The following is a 23,283-nucleotide window of genomic DNA, read 5'->3' as shown; positions in this document are numbered from 1 at the left end:
TGGTAAAGAGGTTTACAGGTCTCCCTAAGATTAGGGAAAAAGTCTTAAATGTAATTCATGCATCCTAAGAATCTCTGTAATTGATTTTTATCTTTGATTTCATCAGGGAATTTATCTGTAAAGGAAATCGACCTACTAATAGGTTTGAAAGTTCCTTTGCTAATTTCATGTCCTAAAAATCTAACATTGGTTTGGAATAATTTTAATTTGGGGGTGGATATAGCTAATCCATTTTTTTCTATGGTTTTTAAGAGAGTGTCCAAATGTTTGATATGTTGATCAATATCTTGGGAGAAGATTAAAATATCATCGATATAGACAATACTAAAATGACTAAGAGGATTCATGATATCATTCATGATTTTTTGAAATTCTGAAGGGGCATTTTTTAGGCCAAAAGGCATGACATTCCATTCATAATGTCAGAAAGGAACTGTGAAGGCTGTTTTATATCTATCTTTTTCAGAGATTTGGATTTGCCAAAATCCAGACTTAAGGTCAAATTTGGAAAAAATCTTAGCATTAAAGAGTCTTCCTATTAAATCCCTTTTGTCGGGATAGGATACCTAATCCACTGTAGAACTTTATTAAGAGGTTTGTAATTTATGACTAGCCTAGGTGTTCCTCTTTCAAGCTCTGCTTGTTTAATTACATAGAAGGCAGAACAACTCCAAGGAGATTTTGAAGGTCTTATAAGTTTTTTATCAAATAATTCTTTAATCTCCTTTTTACAAATTTCTAAGAGTTCTTGGTTCATTTGGATAGGTTTTGATTTTGTCGGGATATTATCTTCATTGAAACCCTTTTCATAAGGTAGTTCAATGACATGGTGATTTCTATCCCAGAAGGCATTAGGGATTTCATTACAAACTCGTCTGACAAAGTTATTTTCGATTACTTTAATCTTTGATATGATCTTAGGAGTTCTAAGTTGGTCTTCAATTCTTTGAAAAGGTAATTCTTCTTTTAGAAAATTAATTTGTTTTCGTTTTTGGGTAATATTATTAATTTGTCTAAATATAGAGTTATTCTGAAGATTAAGAATTTCCTTCTTTTTAATGGGAGAGATGAATTTAAAATTTATTTCTCTTCCCTGAACTTTGGTGGTAATACCACTATCACTGACATAGAAAGGATAAATTTGAGTTAGGAAAAGCATTCCAAAAATCATATTATATGTGATATCTTCAACAATAGTAAAGATATTCTTGAAACAGTAGCCATTATTACAAATATGAGCTTTAGAGAGTTTGTATTTAATTTTTAGTAGGTTATTGTTAGCAGTATAAAGTTTTTCTTTGGATTTGTCACAATACTTAGTAGGGACTATTCCTTCTCTGATAATATTATGGTCTGCTCCTGAATCAACTAGGGCCATAATACTGGTTTTGAAGTCATTAACAGCAAGGGTGATATTAATATGCCATTTTCGATATTCAATTTCTCGGATGACTTTTATAGAATTATTTTCGTGGATCATCGACAATGTCGAGCATGATATTATTGCCGACTTCGCTCACCACCAAACTTCCAAGGCGTTGTGGGATAACCTCGCAATTACGTTCGAAGGAAAAGCGGATCCATATCAAATATACGACCTGGAGGACAAAATAATGTATATGAGACAAGGAAATCTCGATGTCGAAACATATTACCGTCGTCTCCACGGACTGTGGATAAACATTGATCGAACTCAGAAGCAACCAGTCACGTGTTGTGACAAGGGGATCGGGCAATATCGACAACACGCAAATGATAAACGGCTCATCAAATTCCTCACAGGCCTGAACCAAGAGTATGACCACATCCGACGGGAGATCCTCAAGGAGCAGCCGTACCCCTCAGTCGAAGAAGCCTACGGATGGGTGAAGAAGGAGGCGGCTCGACAAAGGATCATGCCACCGGCGTCCGCTCCACCCATCGGAGACTCCTCTGGCATTGGGAGTGTCGATGCATCATCGGGGGAAGTAGGCTACGGATTCGGGGCACAGAGAGACCGACCAAGCAATCGGGGAAGCCAACAACGACCGCCGCCAGCCGGAAACAACCACCAAACTGCCTGAACCGGAGGGAGACCGGACAAAAGTAAACTGTGGTGCTCCCACTGTGGTAAAAACAAACATACGAGGGAGACATGCTTCCTCCGGGTGGGATACCCGGAATGGTGGGATGAGAAACAGAAGGCGCGAGCCCAAGGGAAGTTCGCCGCCGTCGGAATCGCGGAGAACAACCCACGCCAACATCCGAACCAGAACAGAGACGGAACAATTGGGGGAGGAAATCAAACCAACAATCCTCCCCAACCGGAAATCGGCGGTGGTAGTGGCGGCGGCGGAGGAAGTGGCATCCGAATCGGAAACTTTGTGGAACGGACTGGAGCGGCGACGGAGGAACCGAATTGGGGGAGCGGCGCGTTAACTTGAGGTAAAGGGCTTGATCGAGAATCAAGCCCTAACTTACTCTCTCATTTGCTTTTTAGTCCTCCCCTTATATGAAATACCAAAACATACCCCACCATATTAAAAGGAGACCCCCAGACTACTCCTATTATGATAATCCGCCCATGATTAGTAGAAATCTCAAATTAACCCCAAATGTTGACCAAATTGATACCCAAAATAGGTTTGCACCTCTGATGAATATTTCCGCTGCATTAAACGTGCAAAACAGTGATAGAATTCATAAAAGGGGTTGGATTTTTGATTGTGGAGCCACAGATACCATGACCCCCGACAGCCTTTAGTGAGTTTGGTGAAGTCACTAAAACCTATATTAGAACTGCAAATGGAGAATTAATTAAAGTAGCAGGAGCGGGAACCATAGAAATTTCTCCAAGTCTTCGATTATCAAACTGTTTATTTGTGCCGAGCTTGTCTCAAAGATTGATGTCAGTTAGCCATGTCACACGAGAACTGAATTGCACTCTCCTGATGCACCCAAATCATTGTGTTTTACAGGATATTCGGACGAGGAAGATCGTTGGGCGTGGCACTGAGAACAAGGGACTCTACTACGTGGATGGGGTAGCTCAACATGGCAGTGCAATGCTAGCTCACGGATCTGCAAGAGAAGAGGCTTGGCTGTGGCACAGAAGACTAGGACATCCCTCCTATGGTTACTTTCAGCTTTTGTCTCCTAATTTTAGAATTCCTAAAGATTTTTCCTGTGAGACATGCGTTTTGGCCAAGAGCCACAGACAATCTTTCAAACTTTCAAATACCCGTATGAAATTTATGTTTGAACTTGTGCATGCTGATGTATGGGGCCCTGCGCCAGTTATTGGGGGAAAGGGATTTAGATACTTTGTGACTTTCATTGATGACTGCACTAGGATGACATGGGTTTATTTCTTGAAACACAAATCTGAAGTTGTCGACAAATTTGTTCTTTTCTTTCATATGATTCAAACCCAATTTCACACCCCCATAAAAGTCCTTCGATCTGATAATGGGAGGGAGTTTGTCAATAGTGATATGTCCGAATTTTTTAGGAAAAAGGGTCTTGTTCACCAAACGTCGTGTGCCTACACACCCGAACAAAATGGGGTCGCAGAGAGAAAGAATAGAACAATTCTAGAAGTAACCCGGGCTATCATGATTGACTCCAAGGTTCCAACCTTTCTTTGGCCAGAAGCAGTGGCAACCTCCATCTACCTCATAAACCGATTACCCAAAAAAATCCTCAACAAGAAAACACCCCTTGATGTCCTCTCCCAACAAGCCAAAATACCCGAATCCCATAGCATGTCGCCTAAAGTGTTCGGTTGCATAGCCTATGTCCATATTCCTAAACATGAAAGAACAAAATTTTCTCCGTGTGCTACTAAATGTGTTTTTGTGGGATACGGGATAAACCCTAAACCCTAAACCCCTAATACGGGATAAACCAGAAGGGATATCGGTGCTTTGACCCGAATACTAAGAAGATTATCACCTCTATAAACTGCACCTTCTTGGAAACCCAGTTCTTCTACCCTCACCACCTTAGCAGTCAGGGGGAGCAGAATCCTGAAACTAATCATGGGGACTGTCTAAGTTGGTTTGTGTCACCTCCAAGTCCTTCAATTGCGGAACCACCCGAGACTGTAGCGGTCACTGCTGCCGAGCACGCCTCCCCACCGGAGTCTCCTCAACCACCTCAAGATCAACCTCAACCGATATCCCAGGTATCTCCTATACCAATCTCTGAAGAAAATACCGCGGATAATACTAACCCTGCATAAAAGGAAGAAGAAGATAACACCATTGATAGTGACACTGGGAAGTATGTCCTTCCCAATCGGAGTACTCGGGGCATTCCTCTAAAACGATACTCTCCCGAGAAGGTTGGTACAAAGAGCAGATATGGGGTCGCAAATTTTGTGCAAGGAAATTTGAGTAAGATGGCACGCGCGTTTGAAGCGGCACTATATGAGGAAGAAGAAATTCCGCAAACCGCCGAGGAAGCAATGAAGCACAAACACTGCCATGTTTACAGAAATGAAAGCATTGATGAAGAATAATACATGAGTGAAAGGAAAATTGCCAGAAGGAGTTAAAGCTGTGGGATGTAGATGGGTGTTTACTATCAAACGAAGACCAGATGGCTCAGTCGAAAGATATAAGGCACGACTTGTAGCAAAAGGATACACTCAGACATACGGAGTTGATTATGCTGAAACTTTTTCGCCAGTAGCAAAGATCAACACAGTCAGGGTATTATTCTCGATCGCAGCCAACAGAGATTGGCCACTTCACCAGTTCGACGTGACAAATGCCTTTCTGCATGGGGAACTACCTAAACCAATCTTCATGATTCCTCCTCCTGGATTCGGAAATGAATTTCAGCCTGGAGAAGTATGCAAACTTCAGAAGACTTTGTACGGACTCAAGCAATCCCCAAGGGCATGGTTCAGTCGATTCACTGAAGTAATGAAGAAGTATGATTACAGGCAGAGCAACTCAGATCACACATTGTTCATAAAAAGGAACAATGGGAAAATCACGTGTCTTATCGTCTATGTTGACGACATGATCATCACAGGAGACGATGAAGAAGAGATCGGCGAGTTGAGGAAGAATTTGTTCAAAGAATTTGAGATGAAGGATCTGGGTCTTCTCAAGTATTTTTTAGGAATTGAAGTTCTGAGATCAGAAAAGGGAATCTTCATCAATCAGAGAAAGTACATCCTCGATCTGTTAGCAGAAGTGGGAATGGTAGACTGCAGGCCAGCAGACACTCCAATGATATAGAATCACGGATTGCAGATAGTGGAAGGAGCGACGCTCACAGACAGGGGGAGATATCAAAGGTTGGTAGGTAAGCTCATTTATCTCTCTCATACTAGGCCGGACATAGCATATGCTGTGGGAGTAGTGAGTCAGTTCATGCACTCACCACAGGAAGATCATTGGGAAGCAGCTCTCCGGATTGTACGATATTTGAAGGGTACTGCGGAGCATGGGGTGTTGTTTGAGAAACATGGACACTTGGAGATTAGTGGCTTTACTGATGCAGATTGGGCGGGAAACCCAAATGACCGAAAATCCACGGCAGGGTACTTTACACTAGTAGGAGGAAATCTTGTCACTTGGAGAAGTAAAAAGCAAAAGGTGGTTGCACTCTCAAGCGCGGACGCTGAATTTCGGGGAATCAAAAGTGGCCTCACGGAAATATTGTGGCTGAGGAAGCTCATGACAAAGCTTGATCTGTATGTACCAAAACCATGTAGACTGTTCTGCGACAACAAAGCTGCGATTAGCATCTCTGAGAATCCAGTTCAGCATGATAGAACTAAGCATGTGGAAGTTGACAGACACTTCATCAAGGAGAAAATTGAAGCTCGGATTGTCGAATTTCCATATGTGAAGTCAGAAGATCAGTTGGCCGACATTCTAACCAAGGCGGTGAATTCCAAATCATTCAAGGATGTATTAAGCAAGTTAAGTATCGGAAATCCCGTTACTTGACTTGAGGGGGAGTGTTGGAAAGAAATCATGCAATTAAGATGATTGATTTCAATTGATTGATTCCAATTGATTGTATACCATAACTAGAATAGGATCCTCAATTATCTCTTTACCATATGTTGATTTACCTTGCCTATAAAAGTTTGTATAGGAGATACATTGTAATCAAGCAATTATGCAATAATATTACCCATTCCCGATCCATTCCTGATCCCTTACAGTTTCTTCAATTTTCTCTGATGACATTAGTATTAGAGGTACTTGGCTCACTAAGTTTTTCAGAAATTTTTGTTGGACATCATGTGTATATTTTAATTTGAATTTGTTTATTTAGGGCGCCAAGTGCATCGAGAATTAGGGCAAAAATGTTGTACGCGACATCGAAAGATGGATTAAGAAGGGCATTAGAGGGCATCCACTATGAAGTTCAAGCAACTGATCCAACTGAGATGGGATTTGATGTCATCAAGGATAGACTTAAATAGTTAATTATCCTAACTCTCCTTACCCTAATCACACCCTTACAATCACTTTTACCAACTTATATTACTCACTAATGTAATCACATATCTATAAATGTGATTAAATTAGGATACCAACTTATAAAATACGAATAAATAGGTGATGATGTGTGTATCATCTTGTTTTAAGTTGAGGGCGTAATTGTAGTTTTGTTGACAGCACTTTGCATTGTCCTTAATCATCTGGTTATTAATAATTAACAATTTAGTACCCTTTTCGCATAGATCTTTTCTTACTTTTTGTTCCTTTTAATATTGTAGTACTTCTTTTTACCTTGTGCCAAGGCCAAGTTGTTATTCGTATTTTAATTTTGTCTTTGATTTTAATGTATCATATTCATATTACACAGTATCCTATAGTTTTACAATATTATTTTGAAATAATAATATTGAATTAGATACAAAATACTTCATCCGTTCTATAAAAATAGCCTACCTTGAAATGACACTATTTTAATGCGTAGTAATTGGTAAAAGAAAGAAAAAAAAGATAGTAAAAGTAATGTTAGTGGATTGTGTGGTCCACATTATTTAGCACGTTTAAATCTTTAAAAATTTCCTTATTTAGAGCTAATACTCCCTCCGTCCCAAAAAATATGGGCAATGGATACGGCACGAGAATTAAGACAAAATTGGTAAAATAAGAGAAATGAGGAAGTGAAGTAAGAGAGGGGAGGAGAATGATAGTTAAAGTGGAGTTAGTGGATAGTGGGATCTACATTATTTAATTGATATAACTTTCAAAAAATGGAATGCACATATTTTGGTGGGACGAACAAAAATAGAAAGTGTACTTATTTTTATGGGACGGAGGGAGTATAATTTTAAAGGACGAACCAAATATGCATGATTTGTTAAATTCATTCAAAATCGAGTCACAACGCCCTTTACAAAAATCAATCGTAGGATCATTAAATAAAAGTAGGGTTTCATAAGATTCTAAAGTTATTTGATAGAAAGAAAGGGTAACAAATCAGAACTAAAATTCACTACACATAAATCTTAATCTTCACTAATATTTAACTCTCGGTGTCCTCCTTCAACCTTCTATGGTGCTCACGGAGGAGGGATTAGAATACAATGTATGAACTTGCAACCACTGCTTTCGTAACGTAATGCGTCATGCGTGAACCCTTCTTTGTCGCACACGGGCCAATTTATTCAGATTGTTGGCCAATAATATCGGATTTGGGCTATTATCAACTTTTTCACATTTTTCCGCAACGTAATGTGTAATGCATTTACAACATTTTTGTTTCATTTTCTTCAACATTTTTTGAAATATATGTCCAATCAAAATGGGACACATATTGAATGGAGAGATTAATAATTGGCCTCATATATTAAATTTTAACTACTAGTATACGTTATAAATAATAAATTAACCAATATCAACAACAAAAATACATCACAATTAGCATTATTACCAAAAATTTAATACGTCCGTGGACCGTGGCACGTACCTAATATTCATGAGAATTCGGTCTCTCATTCGAAAACATCAAACGATTTATTGAATCTAATATAACATCAAATTCTCATCTCCCGCAAAGATTTTCTTTAAAGTGAAGTACTTTGAAAAGAGACAATAGTTATAGTTAATCTCCAGAAAATCCTACTTTTAAATATTTTGTGTATAAATTTTTTTTTGTACAACGGTATTATGGTATACCATACCGTACTTTGGTATACCTCAATACGGTAAGGTAACGGTATCAAAAATTAACCATACCGAATTTTCGGTATACCGGATTGCGGTATACCGAAAGTTCGGTATGATATTTTGTCAAACCACAGTTTACGGTACGATATACCGTACTGATCCACCCCTAAATTTTATAACTTTGAATGCTTTTTTTTAGTTCTTAATAATTTCATTCTTCCCTCCTAGCTTTTTTTTCTCGTGCTTTAATGTATAGAAAAATGTTAGTCATACACTTTTATGTCTCATAAAAATAGAAAAAAAAATTTGGTCCATCCTTAAAAATAAAAACCTTCCTTTTTTAAAAAAAATCTCTTTTTAATAAGATGATAAAAACTTTTCTTTTTTAAAAAAACATCTCTTTTTAATAAGATGAGACCCATTTTTTGCTAACACACTTTTCTTTCTATATCTCTCTTACTTTACTAATTTTACATTAAAACTCATGTTATTTCAAATGTTTCTATTTTTAGTGAATGGAGAGAGTAGTAAATTTTAGTCTATTTATTTATTTAATTAATTCAATTTTAATATCTAAAAAATCGTATACACGTGTACATATACTCCCTACGTCCAATAAAGTTTGTCACATTTTTCCATTTCTGTCAATTGTTATATTTCTCTTTTACTACTATTATTTGTGATCATATTCCACTAACTCATTCTTACACATATTTTATTATAAAACTAATATATAAAAGTATGATTCACATTTCACCAACTATTGCAACACACTTTCCATTACATTTTTTAAAATCTGAATATAGTCTAAGTGTTATAAAATTTAAGGGAGGGAGGGAGTATAGATTTTGTTTTGTATGCGGTTTTCCCCCTCCTGCTCTAGATTTTCCCATCAATATAACCGATTATCGGTTCAAGTTTGTTGGAAAGGTGATTCCATGTTTTGTTTTTAATTCACACACTGAAGCACACTCATCACTCTCTAGTTTTTTCCAATGAATTCCGATACGACTCAGAAGATGGTAACTCTGGTGAGCTCCGATGGGGAAACATTCATGTGGTCGCCGTGAAATCACAGATGATTAGGCACATAATCGAGGATGGTTGCGCCGGCACCAGCATCCCGCTACCCAACGTCACTGCCAAGATCCTCTCGAAGGTGATCGAAGCGTTCCACGCTGAGTTCGTCAAAGAAAATCAAGGAATACTCTTGGACCTCATCATGGTACCTCCTTTTCCCTTTTCATTCCTCTTAATTCTCATTCTCCATATTCATTTCATTTTTGCCCAAATTGAAATTAGCTGGAGTTGCTTTTACCCTCAAACTTAGGTGATCTTCTTCAGATAATTATATTCATGCTATTTTAGTGTTAAAATTGGAGATTTCTCTATAGTCATCTATCTCATTAGGTATATAAATTGTTGGCTATTTCTGCCTACTTTCTTTTGTCCATTCAAATGTCATATCAATCTAATAAAATGTGCATAGGAAGTTAGTTATTAGAATAGTGGATTAAGTTAGTTATGTTGTTACGTGTAGTTTACTATTTATATTTTATACCACATAGTGAGTTATGAATTAAAAGTTTAACCTGGCAAGTGCCGTGGAGAAAAGCGTGGATCCCTTTGTACTACTTCCGGTCACAATAGGAGTAAACATTTAATTCGGTACGTATTTTATGAAATGAAAAAGAAATTGATTTAAAAAATTAGTGGGGCATGAGTCTCACATTTATATGTAGTACTCCCTTCGTCCCTGAAAATTAGTCATTTATTTCTTTTTTCATCAGCCCCTAAAAATTTGTCACTTTTTTACTTTTACCATTTTTTGTATTAGATCTCATATTCCACTAACTCATTCTCACTCATTCTCATATGCTATTAACTTTTTTAACCCACTTTCTATTACATTTCTTAAAACTCGTGTCGGGTCAAATAGTGCCAAATTTTAAGGGACAAAATGAGATTAATTTTAGAGTAAATGCCAAATGTGATCCTAAACATATAGCGATTTTATGATTTTGGTCCTAAACATTACGTTTTAAATTATTGCATCTTACACATTTAAACTCAGGCCAAACTCAGTCCAAAATGGATGGAGCCGTTAAATATTGATTCTGACCCAATTAAGCATTTTGATTAGAATTTTTTATTATTTCGAAAATAATTAAAAATTATTTGGAGCATTGCGCTTAGCCCGCTCGGAGAGGAGAGGAGAGGTGTGACTAGAGAGCCGCCGGCGAGGCGGTAGCCGTCGGAGAGGAGCGACACCACTTTGCTGCGCTTCAGCATTACGAAGTGGTATTGGTCCATTTTTTAGTGGAGATGAGAGAAAGAGCAGAGTGATGGTTTGCGGTGGTTTTATGGAGCAAAAAAGGAGGTCATAAAAGTACTGGTTAATGGGGCTGGGTATTCGGGTCTGCACTGACAAGTTAGCATTCTCACTGAGCTGACGATGCAGTTGATGCGCTCCACCCTCGCCACCGGGCTGACGATTCAGTTGCCGAAGTAATTCCCCGGCACCGGCGGATCGGTTCGCCCCCTGGCGTCTGCGGGTATGACGAAAAGCTGGTCTGATTTATTTCCGGATTTCACCATACAGCTCTAGACGATGCCGTTACTGCGACCAACGACGACACCTGGCGGATTTCAGCTTCTCGATGTCGGATCTGCGGAGGAGGAATGTGGATCTGACTTTGTTCATAGGTAGCGGGAAGGACGCCGTTTTTAGAGGTATGATTCGACTTAATTTCCAGAAAATAGCATCGATTTTGTTCGAATCGTTGATAAATGATCGATCGAAAATCGGAAGGGGGAGAGAATCACTGTGATTGGAGAGAAATCCTTCATATCCTCCTATTCCGTTGATTTCACCCCACGCGGAGATGAATTTAACGATAGATCTGGCGTCGCCAAGTCAGTTGTGTTGGAGAAACCGATGCAGATTCCTTCGCCGGGGAAACATAGTCACCTGAATCGCGAAAATGTTGATTAATTTCCAACCGAATTCCTCTTCAATCGGAGGAATCCGCTGCAGGACAGCAGAGAACCATTTATTTTCTAATGTTGATTAATTATTTTCAAAATAATTAAAAAAAATTAATTTAAAAGTTTAATTGGGTCAAAATCAGATTAAAAGTCGTTGACTGTTAATATTTAACGGCTCCATCCATTTTGGACTGAGTTTGGCCCGAGTTTAAATGTGTGGGATGCAATAATTTAAAACACAATCGTTATGACCAAAATCGTAAAATCACTATATGTTTAGGACCACATTTGGCCTTTAGTCTTAATTTTATAATGAAATGAATGGAATGAGTTAGTGGAATGTGAGGCCTACGGAAAAGTTGACTTTTATTATGGAATGAAGGTAGTATTGCTTATCGATTCCTTTTATCTATTCTTCTCTTTATTTGAGATCTCCACTTGAATTCTTTATTATCACCTTTACTCCTTTAAAAATGTGTTATAGCTGCTGATAGTCCTCATACTAGTTTAGTTTCTTAGCTACATGAGTAGATTCTTTTTTTGAAATTAGATAGAGTTGTTGGTTCAGCAGGTGCAGGGCAATTCTTGAAGTTGTGTTGATTTATCTTCCTCTAATTTGTAGGCTGCGAACTACCTAGACATCAAGATCCTTCTCGAGCTCACGTGCCAAACTGTAGCGGATATGATCAAGGGAAAAACTCCTGAGGAAATCCGCAAGACTTTAACATAAAGAACGACTATACCGCTGAGGAGGAAGAGGCAGTTCGTTGTGAGAATGCTTGGGCCTTCGGGGAAATGCCTATGCCCCATGACAGCTACTGTATTATTATTGCACTGTCGTTCTGACTTGTCCCATCATTTGTAGGAAGTTGGGGTTTCCTGGAGATAGAATACTAGCTTTGCGAAGAAGCTTTAGCTCGTTTTTGTAACATCGTAAATTAAATACAATTAGTACATTTCTCATTTGAAGAGAAATGACTATATTTTGTAAATGAACATTTAATATCCATCTGATTTATAAATGCACATGGACAATTATTTTATCGCTTCATGTATCTTCTTGCACATCAAAGTTCTTGATCAAAATTCGTTTCACATTGGCACTTAACATAGGAGTTTAAAATACTACTTGCTTTAATACATTCATTTACTCTATAAACGTTTATTGACGTTAATTTGAGTGGGGTATTACAACTTTCCATTGAAATGTAGAATAAATCATTATTTTGGACTCTCTAGGGATTAAACACACCTCACTTGGCAGAAAATCAAGCGGCAGTATCTATATAGTAATAAAAATTAAAAAATTAAAATCGAATCATTATTTCAATGAACAATATTTTAATAATCAACATTACAATAAGAGAAAGTTCAAGATCTGACTAATCCACTTTGACTGAAGTTCTTGTTTACATGAATGCAGATATCTTCGGCTGCACACTAAAGGTAAAACTTGATGAAGCTTCTCCTTCAAATCTTGACATTTTATACTACAAAAGAAGCAAACAGTCATACAAATAATTAATAGTCTACAAAGTAATACAATATGTATTTCAAGTTTGAATACACCAAACATTTAAGGTTATTTTCGTACAAAAGTTATATAAGTAATCACTTTGAAATACCAATTTTTATAAAAGTTACAAAATCTTCCTCCACAAACAAAACCATACGAAATAATACCTCTGTTTTGCCTTACTTTGAGTAGTAACTGAAATAAATCTTGAGAAGCACTATTGACTCTTACAGAGAAAGAAAGAGGAGAAATTTAATTGGTCAGATTATACTGATATCATTAAAAGAAGACACAATTACGAATAATTTTAAATTAAAAAATAAACGTAACACCCCAACTTTTTAAACCCATTTTATTTATTTTAGTTGAGACCAATTTTGAGAAGCCCAAAAAAAATCAATTATTTATTTCAAATTTGTAGTCAACTACTCAGTCAAATATATTTCTCCAAACCCCATCACCAAACGATTTCCCCATATCTCCACTCCCTAAAATCTCTCCAACCACCAAATCCATCAATATCTATCAGTTTTGCATATATATATATATAGGAAAATGATCAATACAAAACTTGATCTCAATACAAAATCCAGACCAAATCCTGACCATGAGATTTGACGATCCAATGGTGTCAATAATTAAAAAAAAACACGGAGGGTCATTGTAAAGCAGTTTTAGGTCATATTATAAACTTTGGGTTTGAGGTCATGTTAAGATCATTTCATGTCATCCTTACTATAATGACGTAAAAATAAGCTTACAATGACCTAAAAATGACTTTTGTATGCTTGGTTCTGCATTTTTGTATTAAGAATGGTTTTGCATGGATCAAAACCCTATATATATATATATATATATATATATATATATATATATATATATCCAATCAATCCCACGATCTTTCTAAACATAAATTCAATACCAAGAAAAAATCGGGAACTAAAATTTAGAGAAAGAACCGAGTTGGAGAAGAGAGTTTTTCTACCGACTAAGAAGGTAACCACCGATCAATTCCTAGCATTAAATTCCTTGCATTCATTTAGGATAATTTTAAATCACCTTAGCCCTCTGTCTCAACTGAAAAATATAATCCCTGATAATCAAAGCAACATCGATTAAGAGAATTAGAATTAGAATTAGAATTAGAATTTGAATTTGAATGTTTTGGGGGAGGAGACTTACCTACCGGAGAGAAAGAAAGAAGGGTAGAGACGGAGGAGGGACAGCTGCCGTTCGGCCGGAGACAACGGCGGCACCTGGAGCTTCCGTGGGGGACGAATCGGAGTCAGCAGCGGCGTCGACTCCGGTGCAGCGGCGATTTGGAGCAAGCGACGGAGTTCTAATCTTTTTTTCTCATTCTTTCGGTGTTGCGATTCTGGGAGAGAGAGGGAGAGCCGACGGGGTTTATTTGGGAAAGAACTCAGTAGAGAGAGAATAGCCGATGGTTTTTAGGAAGGAGAGTGTGTTGTTGGTTTCTTTTAAAATAAGAATTTTAAATTGTGTTTGTGAATGCTTGAAAGGGAGTACACGTGTGGAATGGAAGTAATATTTTGTTTCTTGTTCAATTGTTTATCCTAATTTATTGAGGTGTTGTTTAAAGAAAAGGGGTGTACTGCACGTGTAGATTGAAAGGGAGAGTAAGCGTGAGAGAGTTTAGAGGGAGAGAAGGAGACTCTCTGATTTAGGAAAGAAGATTTGAGTTTTTGTTTTGGGAGTTTGCAGTACTTACTTTTTTTAATTGTTTGCAATGTGTTGAATAGGGAGTATAATATTAATTTCCTGTTTTTTATCTTGTTTGATTATAATTGTGTTGCAACGGCAGTTTGGAGTATATTTAGTGATGGGTTGGAGATCCTTGTTTATAGAGTTAATTAATTTAGGTCAAGTATTTTCTCGCGCTGATGCTGATCCAAGTTTTACGAGAATCTAGAAACCTTTCTAAGAGGAGATGAAGAATAATACGAGTACACACGTAAGATCCATGCATTCTAATTAGATGTTTTCTTGAGTTTAATGAGTTTATTTTTATTTCAAAAGGGTTTTCTTTCGCAAGCGAGTAAGGCGATATGAGAGTTTTCAAGTTAATAATATTAAGAAAACGATGTGGGCTTTCTTTTTAAATAAGGACTATGTCCTAAGCAGTTTATTTAAAGTACGAGTTATGTGATTAAATTCCAAATATATTGTGTCTTGCCGTATTTTATTTTTGAGGATGTGCCTATCTGATCGCCCTAGTGGGGAGTGGGTCCCTACTAGAAGTTATGAGTTTAATCGAATTCGGGTTTGTCTAGGGAGTGAGTCCCTATTCAAGCTAGTGTACACAGAGGGGATCGTGCGCTATCTTTCGAGTTGGCCGGTCCAGTGATCGAGAATGTGGTCACGTTCTCGTTTCACATATGAGGTTCAGATATGGTATGAGGAGAGAGAAAAATGGGCTGCAGCCATACTTTTGAGCGAGAAAATATTTTGGTGACTTGGTCTTTTATAAAACCCCGAGTTCACTTTTAAATGCTGGCACAATATTTTATGAAAATTATTTTGGCATGTGTTCACTGGGTACATCAAGTACTCAGCCCTGCATTTTCTTTTTAAATTTGCAGGTTGAGTGTGACAGGTGCGGCGGATGTTGAGCAAGACCGTTGAAGAAATTTAAGTGTTTAAAATGTGTCATGTCTTCACACGTGGCATATTCCTTCTCTCAAATGCTTCCGCTGAGTAGTTGTCATTCTTTTGAGTTCTTGTATCGCTGAGATAATATTCATTTTTGAGTTGTTGATTGTTGAGATACTCTGATTTTATTCGAGCTATTTTCATTTGTTTCGAGATATGGTCGATTTGTGTTGTTTTCCCCTTTCTTCCTCGCTTCTTTAACCCTCCCCTAGTCGCGATCAACCGTGTTTAAAACATGTTTATGATAATAAAATTATAAAAAAATAAACAATTATTAAATTATTAGAAACGTACTTTATTAATAAAATTATTATTACTAATAATAATAAAAATAAATTATAGTAATAATAAAATGCACATATCAATAATTACCAATTCATAGCGCTTTTCTTCTTGTATGATAATACTAAAAGAAGGTCTACCATGATAATTCATAAAAAGTCCTGAATATTATAAAATACCTAAAATTTCAACAATAAGATTCAACTGTTAAATATAAATAAACATTATACGTATTTAAATTCAAATCAACTTATAATTAATTAAAACAATTACTTTGTAATCTCGGTGCATGCTTAATTAAGCCATAACTTGCGTAGATATCAGCTATAAACAACCCACCGCCTTTGTACTCCAACGTTATAGTGTCATTCACTTCAACATTATTCTCAATAATAAAATTCTTCCATCCATATTCCAGATAATAAGATCGCCGGTGATAATAAACTTCAACTTCTGTCACGATCCAACTTTGCTAATTATAGCAAGGTTCGATATACCATGACGGGGGTGCATATTAAGAATGTGGGTTGAGTACGAAAGAAGGATTTAATTGTTGAACTTTCTGTCTGTAGAATATAAACGGTGAATACATTAATAGAATGACTCGATCACAATGACTCGAGTAGGGGACCATACAATATACTGGCTAGTTATCAGAGTCTTTAGAGACATAAAGGATTTCTAAACATATCTAAACATATTGTGCCGTAGAGATTGTGTTCTCTTACGGTCAACTAAACATTCATGTGCCGGGAAAGTGGCCACTTTCCACGGGCACCGGACCGGCCAACCTTACCAATGACACACAGTCCACGTGTACACTAGTCCGAGTAGGGACTCTCCCCTTGCTGGGACCCGAATTTGATTTCTTACTTTATTTGGCATAGCACATTCGGTATAACCAAACAGATAGGCATCATTACATAAAATAACATCTTTTATGGCAAGACAACATCATTTGGATAAATAAATATTATCTCAAATATACTTCATATTTTTATCCACATTTGTATGTAGGATAGAAAAGTTCACTCGTGCGCCTCTGACTCCGTATGACAATATTAACTCCCTTTGGAGTTAATTCCGTGTGATGGACCTTGTCCAATAAAAAATAATAGTCTATTCAGCGTCGAGAAATAAATAAAAGTGGATGACATGCTCCTAGGATATCCATCATATTTTCTTCTCTCTTTCATAACTCATTCACTTTAATTAAATCCGGAGATTTAATTATTGACATTAATTAATCTCTCGATTAATTTAGTAAATCTGAGGATCAAATCATGCAAACTCAATTATTTAAATTAATTCAAGAGAATTTAATCTCAAGCAATTAATTAAATCCTAATATTACAATTAATTAATCCCAAATGAAGAATTAATTAATTTTAGTCCAAATAACTCTAAAAAATTTAACACATCAAGCACTAAAAATGTTACCCATAAAAATAAAGTCTATAGCCCAAACCAATTTTATACTTGAAATGGCCCAATGACAAAAGAGCTACAAATATTAGTCCAAGTATAGGTTCGGATTTCTTCACGATCGGGGTCCAAACAATATCCGATCGTCCCGAAATTTTAACCGAAGGTAGAAGACTCATAATATATCATTCTTACCGAATGAGATCAAATTTTAATGGTTAGATCTTCTAGTATTAATTTCGGAAGTGGCTGTCGTTTTCTAAAGTACCAGTGTTGGTTTTGTATAAGATCAGAGGTTCAAACATTGTCCGATCGTTCTGAAATTTTAAAGGAAGGTAAACAACTCTCCTAACTTCACTTTGACTGAAGGAAATTACATTTGAACAGTTAGATTTTATGTTATAAATTTCCGAAGGTGCTTATCTTCCAAAGATAAAACATTTTAGGAGTTTTTCCTACTTTTTTTGTGATTCTAAGACTTTCCTACTTTGCATGCTTGGTTGTGATTCTAAGTTCTATATAAATTCTTGCTAACATGACGTGTTTGATAAAAAAAACTTGAAAAGATTTAACTTGTGGTTTAAGAATCATTACCTCAAAAGGATGATAAGAGATTTCTATGATGTGACTTGAAACTCTCCTTCTTAAAGAAAGCTTGAAAACTTGGTATTGGAACGTTGGAAAGTTTTCCATCTACTTGCTTGAAAATAAAAGTTTGGAGGTAAAAGAAAATTTTTTGGGTAGGCGTTGATAGGAAGCTGATACCTTCTCTTATACACTAACTCCCTACACAAGTTATGGGTACGCATTTTTCTCGGTTAATATCCCAACATCATCATTCTTTTCTTTGATTTCATCACATTTTGCAGAGGTAGAATTAAGGGGAGTGTTTGTTGGCGGAGCTCCCGGCATGGTTCAGGATTTGGTAAGTAAAACAAAGTTGGTACCATTCCTCCTTTCCCCACTTCCTATTTTTTCCCATTAGGTAGGTATATATATTTTACTAATTACCGTGGTCATTTTCCCGTGTAGGAGGTTTTTCTGAAATGGAAGCGGGATTTTCTAATTGCTCGAGATGTCGGACTTTCTTTTATTGTTGTATACATTCAAATACTACTTGTTATTTTACGCATAAAGATGGTAAAAGTTATTTTTGTTACTGTATTATTATTGCACTGTCGTTCTGACTTGTCCCATCATTTGTAGGAAGTTGGGGTTTCCTGAAGAGAGAATACTAGCTTTGCGAAGAAGCTTTAGCTCGTTTTTGTAACATCGTAAATTAAATACAATTAGTACATTTCTCATTTGAAGAGAAATGACTATGTTTTGTAAATGGACATTTAATATCCATCTGATTTATAAATGCACATGGACAATTATTTTATCGCTTCATGTATTTTTGTAACGACCCGCTAAGCCGAAGTTATTAGAAACAATATTATTAGCTTGATTATATATATAAGTGACCTTTATGCGGTTAAATCCGAGCTACGATAAATCGTCGTCGTTTGTTTGACGTCAAGTAAATGAATAGAACACGTAGATATATTACATATGCATAAATATAATAAATTTAAATAAATAAATAAGATTCTAAAATTTTAAAATTTTAATCTAATACATTCAGAAAAATTTAATACATCCTACGATTTGAGAAAATCGGGTACTTCAACGAGGTCGGCCACCAACTTGAGCCGATTATACCTACACCAAATAAACAAGTAAATAAATAAATGATAAACATATATATACATATATATGTAATATTAATAATTAAAAGGAGAGGCAAGTCCCAAGGCTTAATGTGTCACTTCCGACATATTATTTAATGCTGCAACCAAAAGGGCTTAATTATTTTCCTACACCTCACTTAAAGCTGCAACATCACTACCAAAGTTCAAAAGGACAATCATTCCTTGTCAAAAAAAAATAAATAAAATATTAATAATAAAAAAAAAATTGAGATAACATCTCTAGATTTGTCAGGTTGCTGCCACTTTTTGTATATTCAAATATACAACCTATTTCTCTACACATAACCCACACAAAAGATAAAGAGTACGGAGGAGATTGCACAACTTCTTCATTACAATCTAACATCTTTGCACAAAAAAAAAAAAAAAGGTGAATCTCAAACCATCCTCTTTCCTTTACTTTTACATACAGGTATATGCATTTTTTTTAAATCTGCCCTCCCTAGAAATTTCAATCATACTGTACCTTCACTACTTATTCATCCACATAGCAACCATACACTCTTAGTTCACCAAAATCACCAAAATTTGTAGATAAAAAAAAAAGAAAAAAAAAACAATTAGGATCCTACTGCCTTTACAACTAGAAAAGGGACGAATACTTATCTTTATGAACTTGCGGGATTCCGGCAGTAAGTTTGACACTCCGACGCCAACCAACGACGACCCTTGCTCCGACAGCCACTATTTCCGTATCTTTAAAAATCTGGAAAATTGAATGCAAATAACAAAGTTATCAAAAATAATAGTAATAAAATCTTTAAAAATATATATATTTTGAAAAGAGAGAGGCTGACCGAGAGAGTGAAAGACGGAGCATACCGACGGCGGACCTCCGGGAGGAGGGCGACGAAGCCGCAGCCCGTGCATGCGCGGCGGCGGCGGCGAACCTGGACCGACGGAGGAGGAGGATGGCGGCGCGACGGTGAAGAGGGGAGAGAAGAGAGAGAGATGAGGAGGAAGGGAGCACAGATCTACCGTTTTCCGGAGACGACCGGACTGCCGGAGGAGGGCGGCGAAGCCGCTGCCTCTGCATGACGGCGGTGGAGGAGGATCCGCAGCGGTGGCGGATCCGCAGTGACAACGGCGGCGGTGCGGTGAAGAGAAGAGAGAAGAGGGAGAGAAGAGAGGAGAGGGAGAGAGAAGATGGAGAAAGAAGGGGCGCCGCCGGAACGGCGGCGCTGGTAGGGCGGTGGCGGGTGGCGGCGTCGAGTAGGAGAGGAGGGAGAAGCTGCTGTTTTTCATTGTGTTTGTAAATGAGGGAAGAAGACAAATGGTAGGGTATTTAGTATGTGGGTTTCTTTTGTGGGCTCATGAATAAATTAAATGGGCCATATAATTTATTAGGGCCCAACTACTTCAATTTAATTTGAGGCTTCAATGCATCTCAATGCATAGGGTATTTTGAGGCCCATTTCGAATTTAGTTATTTTTGGGCCTAAGAATAACATGGTTAAATAAATTAGTTGTGACTCAAGTTGCTAATCTTTTTATTTTTAAGAATAATTAATAAAGTATAGAACACCAATTTAGTTGGAACCGGACTAGCAAACGAAGTAGTAATAAATAGTGTAAGTTTTAGAAAATTCTTCATGAATAATAATAATAATAATAATAATAATAATAATAATATAATAGGGTTAAACCTTGAAATTTTCTTTCTCATTTAATTATATTAGTTTAAAACTAAATTAGTATTTCCTAATGTGATATTTTCAAAAGGGTACGTTCGCAAGTAACGTTGGAACGAAAAGTTCAAGTTAAAGGAGCTAAACGAACAAGGTGAGCTTTCCTATACTAAAATACAAATCGCAATTTATGAGAACACGAACACATGTTCGTGATCTTTAGAGATGTTGTCTTGCCATAAATGTTTTGTGTATGATGCCTATCTGATTGGCTAAGGCCAAGTGAATTATGAATAATGACATATGTGAATCGATTCGATTGTGAGTCCTGGTAGGATGGTGTCCCTACTTGGAACCTCTGACCGTGAACGGCAGAGAAGGTGACCGTGCGAGAACACCATCTCGACGGCACAATGTGATCAGATACGGCTAAGTACAGGAAAGAGGGCCCAATGTGAATATTTTTAGTAAGCTCGGGTCTTTTCAATAAAACCCTGAGTATTACTGTGAGGATGGCTTGACAATATTTTCAAATGTATATGTGTAATTTTCGGCAATGTGTTCACTGAGTACTTTTGTACTCAGCTCTGCATATATTTCTAAATGTGCAGGTTGAGTCGTGGAAAGGGGGGGGGGGACAAGTGCTGTGGAGAGCAAACTAGTAGCTAACTATGAATAAAACTCTCGGAGGTTCATGTCTCCACACATGGACCGCGTTCTTTTGTTTCCGCTATGCCAGTTAAAAGGAAATGCCTATTTTACTTTTGACTCTGATAAACAGGAGTTGTATGAACAGTCACTCGATTCTGTATAATCGAGTGTATTTTGTTATAAGTATTTTCCCTGCTTGACTTCATTTTTGTGTGTCTCGCTCTGCTTTGGCTTAAATTTCCCCTGAACTCTATCCCCGCTTCTTATAATCCATCCTTAGTCACGGTTTTCCGGGTTATGCTATCCTTAGCTAACTGCGGTCGTGACAGAGTGGTATCAGAGCATTCTTTCTCGCTCTGAACCCGAGAGTCTTCTTTGAAAATCGTGGGTTTAGCATTGTTCCGCTAGACTTTTCGTCTAACAAAAGAGACTCCCAGCACCTACCCCCAACACGTTCAGCCAAAGCAACGATAAGTGATTCTAATTTGAATGCAAGTGTGTATTTTATGTTTACTGAAGTGTGTATTGAATTTTTATACACAGACTTGATAGAACATCAATCGTAATTTTGCCAACACTTTTCTAAGCTAGGCAACAATACTAAAAACGTTATAACAAGTAGTTCCGAACGATAGTGAACATGTATGATGTGACGTAGAAGTGATTTTTAGGAACTGCTCCTAGTATCGAAGTGTAACATAGTTAAATACGACTAGTAAGAATGACCGAGCATTTGCATCACATCACGTTTACTTCTTTATGTGTTATTTTATACGCGTATTTATGTATGAGGATACGAGGATCTGATCGACATGCCTTCTTATAGATGGTTTATCCTACAGTCGAGGACATTCTCCTTGAGTACCTCACATTTGTGATGCTCGAAGGAGAGGATTTTGGGATATTTCTAGCACGGTTTAGGTGGCTCTGGGAAAGAGCGCACCCCAGTAGGAGTGACTCACTATGACGGTATCCAGCGACTTATCAAGCTTCTACCCTCGGATTGGGTAGGCTTTGCCATCGACCGATCCCGTGATTATATATTTTCTGTAGCCCCTTTCTTCGACTCTTATGGTGATTTTCCCGAGTTCATCGGGGAAATTCACTCGTGTTTTATCCTACATGGCCAGGCACCGAGGGGACCATACATGCGACCAGGCGATTTAGTCCCGGTAGGAGACCCAGGAGTCCCGCAGCCAGAGGACTTTCAGCCCGAGCTGATCGTCCTGCAGCTAGCAGACCTTCAGCCCGAGCTGGTTATTCCGCACCCAGCAGATCCTCAACCCGACCTGATCCTCCCATCTCGGCCCTCTACGCCGAGGCGTCGAGCTCGTGGAGAGTTTGAGGCGGGACCATCTCGTCACCCTGTGGGAGAGGAGGAGGACCACTACTCAGCCAGCCCCGACCCCGCACCGGGCCTAGAGGAAATAGGGTTGGCTAACACCGAGGCGAGAGAGTTACGAGCTGCAGCAGCCGAGAGGCGTAGGAGGGGCAAGGCCCCCGCCACTCCTTCAGATGAGGACGAGTCAGTTGAGCAGAAGATCATAGTAGGCACCAGTCGCCTACAACCACTGCCTATTCCTTCTGAGACAACTTCCGACGCACTGCCAGGAGCGACGATTCCTACCATTCCTAGTCGTCACGAGTTTATATCACTAGAGCGTGGACCCGTCGCACGGGTTGTACGCCATTGGGGAGCTGTGACCCGTGGACCACATCCTCCGGGTAGCACTATTGAGTCAGCTATTCTCCTAGATGAGAGTTCGGACGAAGAGGAGCCTGAGGAAGATGAGGGGGACCCGGGGACCGGTGCGAGTACCACATAGACATCAGCCTGATCGTTGACTAGATAGGGATGTGAGCTTTGTATATATGTGTGTATCCCAGAAACGGATCCGTTATGAGACCGTTCTGGATTATGTTTTGACTAGCTATAGTATTTTGACATCACGGAAACATTCGTGCGAGTGTTCCGTGGCTTGACATATTTTGACTAAGATCTGTTTAGTAACAGATCTGATATTTTGCTACATCTGGTTGTACGAAAGTCCTCGGTGGAGGCAATTTTTCCCTGTACATAAACTTTTATATGAATATATACATGTTTTACTTTCTGTCTCTAGCAGAATATGATAATACTTGTTTAAATAAATTAAAGTTCTCTATTTTCCTAATTGTTAAATTTATTTCCAATAATAGTAACTTATACTTATAAGAAAATGTTTTATCAATAGAAA

At 37.7% G+C, this 23,283-nt stretch overlaps 2 protein-coding genes and 1 long non-coding RNA gene across 3 annotated transcripts; 2 read left to right on the top strand and 1 right to left on the bottom strand.

The window, feature by feature from the left end:
• Positions 1–1,448: 1,448 nt before the first annotated feature.
• On the top strand, positions 1,449–2,063 carry LOC121774359. The gene has a single exon (XM_042171250.1). The coding sequence runs from the start codon at positions 1,449–1,451 to the stop codon at positions 2,061–2,063; it is 615 nt and encodes a 204-aa protein (XP_042027184.1).
• Positions 2,064–9,210: 7,147 nt separating this feature from the next.
• Positions 9,211–11,850, top strand: LOC121774767 (SKP1-like protein 20). The gene is made up of 3 exons (XM_042171642.1): positions 9,211–9,357; positions 11,503–11,505; positions 11,743–11,850. The coding sequence occupies exons 1-3, from the start codon at positions 9,211–9,213 to the stop codon at positions 11,848–11,850; spliced, it is 258 nt and encodes an 85-aa protein (XP_042027576.1).
• Positions 11,851–12,407: 557 nt separating this feature from the next.
• LOC121774775 lies at positions 12,408–14,162 on the bottom strand. The gene is made up of 3 exons (XR_006045006.1): positions 13,819–14,162; positions 13,622–13,729; positions 12,408–12,610 (listed from the first exon to the last, which is right to left on the bottom strand). It is a non-coding gene; the product is annotated as an uncharacterized LOC121774775 (long non-coding RNA).
• Between the last annotated feature and the right edge of the window lie 9,121 nt (positions 14,163–23,283).

The sequence above is a fragment of the Salvia splendens genome, chromosome 17 (assembly GCF_004379255.2).
Source record: "Salvia splendens isolate huo1 chromosome 17, SspV2, whole genome shotgun sequence".
Classification (NCBI taxonomy): domain Eukaryota; kingdom Viridiplantae; phylum Streptophyta; class Magnoliopsida; order Lamiales; family Lamiaceae; genus Salvia; species Salvia splendens.
This window is presented reverse-complemented; position numbering and strand designations above follow the sequence as displayed.

Coding starts and splice junctions, on each gene's coding strand:
- LOC121774767 (XM_042171642.1), top strand. CDS start 9,211: ATGATTAGGCACATAATCGAGGATGGTTGCGCCGGCACCAGCATCCCG.
- LOC121774359 (XM_042171250.1), top strand. CDS start 1,449: ATGACTTTTATAGAATTATTTTCGTGGATCATCGACAATGTCGAGCAT.